Source organism: Abramis brama, assembly GCF_963993115.1.
Source record: "Abramis brama genome assembly, chromosome: 7".
NCBI classification, from domain to species: Eukaryota; Metazoa; Chordata; class Actinopteri; order Cypriniformes; family Leuciscidae; genus Abramis; species Abramis brama.
In genome coordinates this window covers 29,410,240-29,422,060 of record NC_139969.1, presented here as the reverse complement: position 1 = coordinate 29,422,060, position 11,821 = coordinate 29,410,240, and the positions used below count along the sequence as shown (strand labels likewise).

Sequence of the window (11,821 nt, the reverse complement as noted above, 5' to 3'; positions counted from 1 at the left end):
AATGACTTTAACTTAGATTGTTTTCAGACATATTATTAGAAAATACATTTAGTACTACACCAATCCTTGTGTCTGCAATAGATAGGCAGTATATATGCCGTGAATAGAATAGAATAGAATAGAAGCCGGTTGTGATGAAGTATGCTGATTTATTATAAATCCTAAAACAGCCCTCAGTGTCTTCGGTCCTCCCCCTATACATCAGAAACCTCACACTGACCACATGGTGACACAGTCCACCATCCTGCTGTTGCTTAGAACATATTTAAGTAACTTTACCAAAGCATGTGCCTGAAAATAAACAAAAACAATACGTAAACTTTACCAGTAGATGGATATACTACAGCAAGAAAACTTGAGAGATATTACAGTAAACTGCGGGTAGTTTCCCTGACAGGAAGTCATCTTGACAGGTATGGGAAATGACCTCTTATCACACTTAACATACAAATATGAGCTTCAGTTTTTGGTAGTTTACACTAAACTGAGGACCTGCTGTGTTGATCTATGAGTGTCAACTAGAGGGAAGAGCATGAAGATTTTTGTGTTTCTGTTTCCTCAGTTCAACTTCTCGGCCCCCAAGGAGGAAGCATATTTCAAAATGCTCAGTGAGGACGAGCTGCTTGCCTGCGGAATGAAAGAGAACCACTCGAGGTACAGTTTTTTCCCCCTACACTTTTCTCAAATTAACACCGAAAGCATTGGAAGGGAGAGATGTTATCTTGCACATTCACCCTCTGGGTTTTTTTGAACATTCTTTTAGCAAGTACATTGAAATTAAGTTTGGGTAGGTTTTCTCTTCGTTGTGTGTGACTTCCTTTATTTATAGAGCTCATCGTTGTGAGCAAACACAACTCTATTTGTCTTTTATTATTGTAATTTCGCTCTTTTGGGATGTAGTAAAGCAACATTTTATTCACCTCAGTGTAAAAAAGGCGAGAGAATATCGTCCTAAACTAAAGATTGTAGATCAGTGCAAAATGCACCTGTTGTTGTGTCTACTTCCCATGTTAGACTTATGTACCTTGTTTTATAATTATATATTATATTAAGAATACTTGTGGTAATATCTAAACCACATCTCTGTCTAAAACCTTTTTTTTTTTTTTATCTGAGATGAAAACATGTTAAAAGTCAGAACCAACAGTAAAACTATTGCTATAACTAGAAATGCATGTAAAGCCATGAGAGTCATGTATAAAAGCAATATACATTTTGTTTGTCTGTTTTATGTTTTGCCAGAACTCTTATTTACTCTTTTATTTTACGGTTTTTCTTCATAGCTGTTGATCAGACTGACTTTTGTGCTATAGCTAGCACTGTGGTAACACTTCCCCTTATAGTTGTCATGTGTTGGCACGAATCTTCGTTTAGCATGTTCCTGGTGGAAGTAACACATGCGGTATCTAATTGCATATATATACATCTATGCACAATGCAATATGATGCCTTGACCTAATTTACTAATACTTCCTAATATCATGAGTTTGGGTTTGTTGTAGATAGAGATGACACACAGACAGATATTGATATATTTTGCTTATTCTCTTTGCAGGAATAAAAAAAGTCGACTCAGTCTTCTTCTGACAAAGTCTGGGTCACATGAAAATGTCAGTCCTGAGAAGAAGCCACCAGCTAAACCTAACCAGTAAGCCTTTATGATGTTTACACATTGATTCGGTATGGAAGTGTCACTCAGATAGGATGATTCAGATGTATCAATGTGACACTACTCATGATGAAGCACTTTTCTTTCACTAAAACACTTCACTAATTTGTGATTTTAACAGCATTGCACCGGACATGGCTATGAGATGGAGTGATTCATTTGAGGAGTTGCTGAGTCACTCAGGTATGATCACCTCATCTTAGCATTATACTGTAGTTAGCATATTAAATGCTTCTCAGTGTCATACTGTGTTAAAGAAGAAGTAAAGTAAAGTGGTGTGCATCCCATTGTAACCACATTATGCGAAAACCTGCTTGTGGCAACATAGTGTTCTTTCTAGTTTCCATGTGATTCTAACCAATGAATAGTTCAACACACACGCAATGTTTTATTTGTGCCACCTAGAATGTGTTTTGTCTGTGTGGGTGCATGTCTATGTCTACGACCATTGCTGTATAGATGATAATAGTAATCCAGTTGGACAAGATGTGCAGATTTAATCATATTAATACCAAGTTCTGTCATGAAACTCTAGATGGTGCAGACTCGTCCTCAATTTGGTAGCGATCGCATCGTCATCTACACAGCGTAGATGATTGGTTGCTGTTGCATCAGCGGCCAATGAGCTGCGGCTCAACATTCAAATACTGGTAGTGTTTCTGTTAGCAGTCTGCAGGGTAACACTTTAGTTTAGGGTCCAATTCTCACTATTAACTAGTTTCTTATTAGCATGCATATTACTAGGATATTGGGGGTTATTTCATGTATGTTATATGTGCAGCAGCATGTCTTACTTGCTTACAGCAATATCTGTGAATGTATTGGTAGTAGCAAGTCTCAGTACTTGCTCTGCAGCAGCAGCAACGTAGCAGATCTATTCCACCGAGACCAAATACATTAACATTGCCATATCCATTACAGTTAACATGCCAGTCTCTCATGACAGAACTGCAGGTGGTGAATTTATGAGAAAAACTTCAAAGGCTGTCAGGAAATATACCATTATTCAAAGTTTTACAATCACTGCAACCACAATTTTGTTGTATTATCATGGTAATGTGACAACGATTTTTAGAATGTTTTTGTTTCACCTTTTCAAAAGTGATGTAGATATAATGCCTCAGACTCTGAAAATCCATTAAGGTTTTTCTGGAAAATCATGTCAAATACCAACAAATTTTATATGTGACATTTGAGATTTTGTGCGAATTCTGTGCTAATTTTACTGAAAAACAAAAATTCATTAAATTATGTAATGCTGTAGTATTTTGCAGTCCTCCAGAATTACAGTGAAAAGCAAAGAGGCCTTACTTTTACAGTTATTCCAAAAAGAAACTAGTTTTTCTTGTGGTTTGTGTTCTTTGGCTTGTACTGTAGGTTGCAAATGTAACAACTGTAGGATGAACTTGAAAAGGCAGACATTTGATCATTGAAATCTGCATAATTCAAGGAATTAAACTATTTAGGCTATTCAGTTCAATAGTTATAACAGGGGTGGCCAACGTCGGTCCTGGAGAGCCACAGTCCTGTAGAGTTTTGCTCCAACCCTTTTGCTTGCTGTGGCTCTCCAGGACTGACGTTGGCCACCCCTGAGTTATAAGCAGAAACAGCAACTTAACACTTTGGTTGGTAACACTTTATTTCAGTAGACCATTTGCATGCGTGTGTGTGTGTGTGTATAAGTGTAATCATGCATTTAGCAATGAATATTTCTTTGGCATCTTGTTTCAGATGGGGTTGAAGTCTTCACGCGATTCCTGCGTTCTGAGTTCAGCGAGGAGAACATTGAGTTTTGGTTAGCCTGTGAAGACTTCAAAACCACTGAGTCTGCAACCAAACTGCAGACTAAAGCCAAACAGATACACGCCATTTTCATCGATAAAGAAGCCCCCAAAGAGGTATGCACACATTTGCATCATGAACAGTGGATACCATATTTAATTTTGCACAAATGAAAAAAACTTTAGAAAACCATGTCATTCCAAACTTTCGTGCTTCTGTGGAACACAAAAGGAGATTTGTTTTTTGAAGAACGTCCTGGTCTCTCTTTTCCATACACTCTTATAAATAAAGGCTCTTTACTGGAATCGATGGTTCCATGAAGAACCTTTAACATCCATGGAACCTTTCCATTCCACAAAATGTTCCTTAGATTATTAAAATGTTCTTCACACTGAGAACACTTCGTTCTTTTTAGAACCAATGTTCTTTGGGGAACCAAAAATGGTTCTTCCATGGCATCACTGTGAAAACTCCCTTTTGTAAACTTTATAAGTGTGTACAATTAAAATAAATTGAGAATGTAAGTGTTCAAGCTTCAAAAAGCACCACAAAAGTACCATAACAGTGCAACAATGCAACTTGTGCACGAAGTTCCAATTCTTAAGAAATTTCCTTTTTGAGTCAACTTATTTAAGACACTACAACACATTTATCAGACCCCACAAAAAATAAACCAGTACCTTTGTGGAAAACACCTTCTTGCTGGCGACGAACGACAATACGTTGCTGTTAGCAGCGCTTTGGGTAACCTCAATGGGGGGGTCATAATAAAAACAAACAAGGCTCTGTTAAATTATATTTGCGGTGTAGTGCATCGCTGCATCAGAGACCTACCATTGTGTTTGTGCAGAGGCCATTGTCAGCCCCCGGCCGCATGACTGGGGGCAGATATGTGACCGTGTGGTTTTCCTGCTTTTGGCTGCAAACTCCCCCTCAGACGCCCACACAGCTGAGAAAATAGACTCTGAAAAACTGAGAAGTGAAAATGAGGCAGTGGGACCACTCGCTCTTGTCTGACCAAAGTGACAGCGAATAAACAACTGAAAGACTGAAATGTAGCACTGCTGAAAGACAGCTTTTTCTTATCAGTGCTGGGAAAGGAAAACCTTAATATTGTATCATAAATGAGGAGCAGTGCCTGCATAAAATTAGCTTCTAACGCCCTATATTAAGATCTGAGAGAATTCACCACTGCAGAAGTGCTGTTCAACAGACACGTGTGTTAGCCTGATGTAGTACTTGGAGAAATGCTTTTTAAGAAGTAACTGTGGCCTGGACAAAGAGAGGGAGAATGAGTCAGTGGAATTGCTGTGGTCAGAAAAGAATAACAAATGAAACCGACACACTGTACAATGGAGTGCAAAAGCCTGAGACTACTAATTAAAATGCAGCTTTTTTTTATTTATTTTTTACATTTGGCATAAATTATATCATCACCACAGTATTTAAGTGTTAATTAAAAATGTGCATGTACTTAAGAGTGTCTTAGTATTTGGTTTTGCCAGTGGATCAATGACATGACACTCTTATTTTGGGCTGATCTGTTAATTTATCAAAATAAAATAAAAACACTAACAATGCATATAATAATTTGACATTTTTAGGCAAATCTAGTTCAGGTTGTAAACTGTCAGTGTCCACTCCCAAAAATGTAATCATATTATGAATTAATAATTTGAATAACTTGTGATATTATTTGTGAATTATAAGTAATTTTTTATATTAAAATCCTAAAATATATTGCTATTATTATTACTAATGATATCTTATGACTAAGATAATGTCCCTGTTTTTTATTTTTAAATTGAAAATTATTAAATTGAAAATATATTTTTTAAAGATTTTTCGGCAGATCTTTCAGAATTGCAGATCATCATGTGCCTTAAAAAATCACAAATTTACTTATTTGTCAATATCTTTTCTTTCTTTCTTTTTTTAACAATAAAACCTTTTCTTTGTTTTGTTTTTAAAATACTAAAACTTTTTCTATTTCCAGGTTTAGTTTTTTTTTTGTAATCCAGATTGTCAGTGTTACAGTAGACTTTTTTTTCACATGGAAAAAAAAACAACTGAAAAATAGACTTAAAGGACTGAAAGGCAAAACACTGAGAATCTCCTGCTCATAGCATTTTCATAAAGCAGAAGAAAACACAGATCAGCCATATGGCGAAATCCTAGTTGCCCCACAAAAATTATTGCATCACTCCAAATATGTTGTCTTTCATTACAGTGTGCAATACCTAAAAATTGAATTTTAGATGGCCTCATGTTTTACGTTTTGCACTTTACCCCTTAGATCAACATCGACCACTCAACCAAGGCCGCCATTGAGAAGAACATCCTCAAGCCGACTAGGTCCTGCTTTAATGTAGCACAAGATAAAATCTACAGCTTGATGAAAAGAGACTGCTACCCACGATTCCTCACTTCCAACATCTACTTGACCCTGACCAAGAGGACAGGCCCACCAGCTATGACCAGGAGAAGGTCCCGCTCCTTCGTTTTCAATGAGCGCCCTGACAGCACAGCGGCCTGGTAGATTTGTACTGTAATGCTAGTTATTTGTTGTATATTGTCAATAGCACTTGATCAAGTGACACCTTATACTGTAGCTATTTATTAACATTAGTTCCTATGGGCTGGTATTTAAATACTAATCATTCTGTTAAGATTGTCAAACTTTTGGTTCTGCTTAAAAGATGTCATGCCAAGCTTAATTTAATCTACATGTTTAAAATGCCTAATATTGTAAATATCTGTTTAATGATAACGGTCTGTATAATAAACTGTAAATAAATGTCATCTAATTATAGGCCTACAGCCAGTTGTGTCAGACTCAACGACAGTAAAGAGCAATAACTTGGAAGAATTGAAAAATAAAACCACATTTTAGAGAAAAATGTGAGGTGGAACTCAATGAAGTTTGATTCACATTGCCAGACTTTTGATTATCAACTTTGAATCTGGTCCAATAGAGTGCAACAGTCAGGTTCCGGAAGTAAAAACTCTTGTTCAAATTGATTTTAGTTTATAAAGACAAGACATACTGTGAGCTACGAGGTTGTTAATCCATTGTATTTGCATCTGATGAAGACGTCAGCCCACATTATTTCAGCGTATTTTTAAAATAATCGTGTTTAACAGTGGAATTCCTGGTGAAAAACTACATTACCCATGATGCTGTACAGAAAATTACACCAATCAGAGAGTCGAATGACATGATCTAGTCAATCTTCCTAAACTCTCAAAATACTTAAATTTGTGTAGATATATATGCATATTTTACAATAAATTTAAAATATATTTAAGTTTATATATGTATTTATAATCAACATTTGTAAATGAGTAGTTTTAGATTTCTCCATCTTTATTAATTCAATTATGCTGTTCGCAATGCTTCATGGGATTGAAGTTCTTTCTCTCACTAAAGTCGTTAAGTACAAAATCTTGTACTTCTGTCTTTTTGTTTTTAGTGTTATGATTCACCTCGTAGCTGGCTGGCTTTCTTCATGGCTTATAACTCTTTAACAAAGACTTTTTCTAAATCCCTATGGGAAAAATTAATGGAAAAAAATACTTCCGGAGCCAGCGTCGCTGAAAAGGGGGTCAGTGCTAATGCGCCTTATAGAGAACTGCAGTGATGATGTGTTTTTGTAGGCCAACCTGGAAGTTAGCATCAACAAAAACCCAATAGGATTTTCAATTGGCTTTTGGATTATTGCAGAAAATAAGCTCCGTAACTAACAAAAGTTTATGATTCTTGGTTTTGTTCATCGTGATCATGACCCTCTTGGAATTGTTCAGTTTATTATTATTCCACTTCTTCTTCTTCTTCTTCTTCTTCTTCTTCTTCTCCGAAATAAATCACATTTGTGAGGGCCTAAACATGCTCGAAAACGCGTCAATTTTAAAACTGGCGAAAATTTACATCTAAAATGGGTTTCAGAATAGGTGTGGCAAAATGGCTTGATAGCGCCACCTATAAAATTTCAACAAAGCACCCCCTCCCGCTATGTTTCATGTACGTGTATAAAATCCCGAATACCTATAAAAATGTATCTTGGAGCGAAGCCCTAAACGCAACGCGATTTTTGTGCCTTTTTTGCCATTTTCAGGCGTTGTACTTCAACAATCTCCTCCTAGAATTTTAATCAGATCATCTATAAATTTGGTGAGTATACTCATAAGGCCTTTGCGATGCTAAATTGCAAAGATCTTGAGTTTTGTCAAAGGTCGTGTCCCTGGTGGCCTGCAAATTTCGATGTTTTGCCATGAAGTTGCTGTAACTCAGGAAAACAATGTCCAATCTGCCCCAAACTTCACACGTTTGATAAGAGTCCTGTCCTGAACACATGCCCTTGCCCATATTCAGTTATAGTCATAGCGCCACCTGCTGGCAACAAGAATGACATGTTTAACACTGCTATGGACTCCTAACAACATATTAAAGTGTCAGCAAATGTTAAATAGGTTAGCAACATGCTAAAACTTTCTAGCAACATTTAGCTAAGTGCTAAAGCATGCTATTAATGCAATGAAATAGGATGTTACTGTAACTCAAGCATGCAATGTCCAGTCTGCCCCAAACTTAGCATGCAACATGCTAGAAATATGCTAAAACATGATAGCAACACTTAGCTGAGTGCTAAAGCATGCTATTATCGCCATGAAACAGGAAGTTGCTGTAACTCAAGCATGCGATGTCCAATCTGCCCCAAACTTCTCATGTTGGATGAGTCCTGGCCTGAAGACATCTACGCACCAAAATGTAGTTACGGTCATAGCGCCACCAGCTGGTAGGAAGAAGTGTGGCAAATACAAATGACTTTGACGCAGTCCTCCTATATTTACCTACTTAAATGCATATTGCCCACCCATGGTCTGTTTTCCTAAATCCACTGGGTGGTGGTGGCACGGGTGTGAGGGCCCTATCATCACTGCTTGCAGCTTTTATCTTCATAAATGTAATTTTGTGAATTTTGAAGGCTAAATACAATAACCAGAAGTGAAAAGCTAAATATAAAAGGAACACCACCATTAATCTTCTGACAGCTTTATATAAAAACATTTTCCCTAAAAGTTTGAGTTAGAATAGTTTGCAAGATCACAATTATGAACACAATGCAGACTAGTGAGTCAGTGTGATGATGTTTAATGTCCAATAACCTCTGTAGTCCCATTTAGACACTTTAAGCAAACAAGACAAGTAAAAGCTTTAAACACACACACACACACACACACACACACGCACACACACACACACACACACACACACACACACACACACACACACACAGGGGTTTATTGATGTATTTTATGTTAAAAATGTAAAATATCTTAACCACAGACCTGTTTTCAGGCATTTAAACAACAACAACATAAAAAAAAAAAAACACTGACTTTGGAACAATGCTAAAATGCTAATTTCCAGGGTTTGGCCTACATAAATACATCATCCCTGCAGTATTCTATTGCATCTCATTTTAGCCAAGAACTGGCTACTTTTACCAATGAACGAAATCTGACTGGAGCTCGCAGTGGTTTTGTGTCTAGTTTGTTTTGGGGCGGTGTGCAAGTGTGCCGCCTGAGGCTTCGACTAGTTGTGCTGTGCAAACATGGCTAACAGGTACTCAGTGTTTGCAATTTGTCCAGTGATTTATTCTTTCTTTCCTACAAATCATTTTCTTGGAGATGGCCACATCTACCTCCTGATGTGAATCATTAGAGCTCATGTCAGGCTTCCAGCTGTCTTCAGCGAGACCCACGTCTGCTCCACTGTCATCCTATCAAATCAGACTGCTAGTGTCTCATAGCAGATATCAATTATGCATGCGCAGACAGACTACTGGAATGCATAATGTCTAACTTTGGGTTCCACCAAGCAGAATGGAATTAAAAATATTTATATTCAACATTTTACTATACGTTTCTATTTGCAGCATGAATCTGCAGAATAATTTTGCAAACCATTTATTTTGGAAAGAGTGCATCATGGCCTCAAGTAAAAGGTGAATGCCAAATAGTACCAACCCGATCTCATGGGAAAAATAAATAAGCATGAAGACCCGCCCCTAAACCCATCACTAAACATAACTGTCATGGGGGCATACGCAGATCATACAAAAATGAATTAAATAATTCAAATTCATACAATTTACCCTTACGCTGTGTTGAAAGCCCTGTAACACCTTTGATGTTCCCGGTCAAAAATGACTGGCCTTTTAAAAATTGCTTGTAAATCGCTCGCTATGCTATATTATCACCAAATATTGGATTAAATCTTTTTGTCAACTTGTTTTCTTTCAATTAGGACAGGTTTTGTATTCCTTTTTGGAACTGATTGATCGTAGGCCTCATTGGTCTGAGGATAAAGTTCATCTCTGTGAAAAAGAATGTGCATGTATCCACACAGGTCCGAGGCCTTTATCTTTTGCAAGCACACATGATCATATGTGAACATGAACATGCTCCTGAACACTAAATGTTTCTCTTATTTTTTTAACGGATGGTCATTTTTGACTAATATAAGCTCAGATCAATGACACCTACAATCAGTCAGTTTCAAAAAGAAATACAAAACCTGTGCTAATTGAAAGAAAACAAGTTGACAAAAATATTGAATGTAATATTTGATCATAATATATAGCATAACGAGAGATTTATAAGCAATTTTTTTGTAGGCCTGTCATTTTTGCCGGAGAACACCACAAGTGTAACAAGGTGGAAAAAAATCCCAAAAAAGAACAAAAATTATCCTTAAAGTTTTAGTCCAATGTGATAACATTAACATTTTCAGGTTACAACAAACATAAGTGTTATTGTTGAACAGTGCATTTACAATTTCTACTTGTCCCCTATTAGAAGCTTAAAGAAGCTTAAAAAATTCCAAACCTGTATGAGTGTCTTTCTTCTGTTGAACAAAAAAGAAGATATTTTAAAGAATGCTGGGAACCAGACAGTTGACGGCACCCATTGACTTCCATTGTAGGGAGAAAAAAACTATGGAAGTCAATGGGTGCCGTCAACTGTCTGGTTCCCAGCATTCTTTAAAATATCTTCTTTTTTGTTCAACAGAAGAAAGACACTCATACATGTTTGGAACAACTTGAGGGTGAGTAAATGATGACAAAATTTTCATTTTGGGGTGAACTATCCCTTTAAAGATGCAGTCTATAAAAATTTTAAAAATCCTTAAGCATTATCAATCTTAAAGTTAATCAGACTAACACCATAAAACCGTAATGATAATAATTAGCCCTAAAATCAAGCATTTTGGTAGAACGATTATTTTAATAGCTATTAAAGTGAAAGAACTGAGGTTTCATGAATCATAAATGGATGTTGACTAATGAACTGTTTCATGAGCTGTGTGAGATCGGGCAGAAATGTGTCGTCAGTACATAAACAGAAGACTGATTATAGCTCAGACTTACCATAAGGTAACCTAAATGGATGTTTGCTCTAAGTGGCCATATTAAAACCAAAGCTTTTTTTTTGTTGCGTTCGAAAGTGGCAAAACTCTTGTTGTGGGAAGTGTAATAGAGAAGAGTGTTACAGTGCCATGATCAAATGTGTTGTTGTGTTTAACACCCCACAGTGCTACTTTTAGATACACCAGATGTTTCTGCAAAGCATTTGACCCTGACGGGAAAGAGAAGCTATACACTTAAAGTGATAGTTCACCCAAAAATACAAATTCTGTCATTTACTCACTCTCATGTCATTCCAAACCTGTTTGACTTTATTTCTTCCTTGTAATATGAAAAATATCTTAGTGTTTGTTTGTTTTTTTTCTCCATTAAATGTAAGTCAATGGTGTTGAATATTGCTTGGACCCCATTGACTTTCATTGTATGAAAAAACGATATAACATTTTTCAAAATATCTTCTTTTGTGTTGAAACCGGCATGAGTAAATTATGACAGAATTTTAGTTTTTGGGAAGAATGGGTTTCAGCAATATGACTTTAGTATGTATTTACTCCTCTATATGATGTTTAAACCACCATCATCTTGCTAGGCTGCACAAATGACAATGTGGAAAGGATTATGGGTGTTTTTGCTGTCATCCTAGAGCAGACTAATAAACACTTACAGCACTTCATCTCTCCATACCGCCATTATACAGCCATGCAACAGAATATAGTCAGTTAATGATATCTTTTAGCTGACACTAACAGAAAATCAACACACAAGAACTTGAACCTTATGTTTGTTTGTGTGTCACCATTACCAGACAGATGGCATGGCAGTGAGTGAAGATTTTTTTTTGTTTGTTTGGTTTTTTTGCCCTGATAACACAAATTCATCTCTGTTGATGCTTGTAAGAGTGGTGGGGTGCTGTGCACTGGGACGCTTACTGTGCAGCAGG

At 36.6% G+C, this 11,821-nt stretch overlaps 1 protein-coding gene across 2 annotated transcripts; it reads left to right on the top strand.

Moving 5' to 3' along the window:
- Positions 1 to 200: 200 nt before the first annotated feature.
- Positions 201 to 6,271, top strand: rgs18 (regulator of G protein signaling 18). Of its 2 annotated transcripts, XM_084120542.1 has the most exons (6): positions 201 to 413; positions 563 to 654; positions 1,556 to 1,648; positions 1,791 to 1,852; positions 3,401 to 3,567; positions 5,748 to 6,271. In XM_084120542.1, the coding sequence occupies exons 2-6, from the start codon at positions 602 to 604 to the stop codon at positions 5,988 to 5,990; spliced, it is 618 nt and encodes a 205-aa protein (XP_083976668.1). In that variant the 5' UTR covers positions 201 to 413; positions 563 to 601; the 3' UTR covers positions 5,991 to 6,271. The 2 variants fall into 2 exon arrangements, with proteins under 2 accessions (XP_083976668.1, XP_083976667.1); XM_084120541.1 differs by lacking the exon at positions 201 to 413 and having other exon boundaries at positions 472 to 654.
- Positions 6,272 to 11,821: the final 5,550 nt, after the last annotated feature.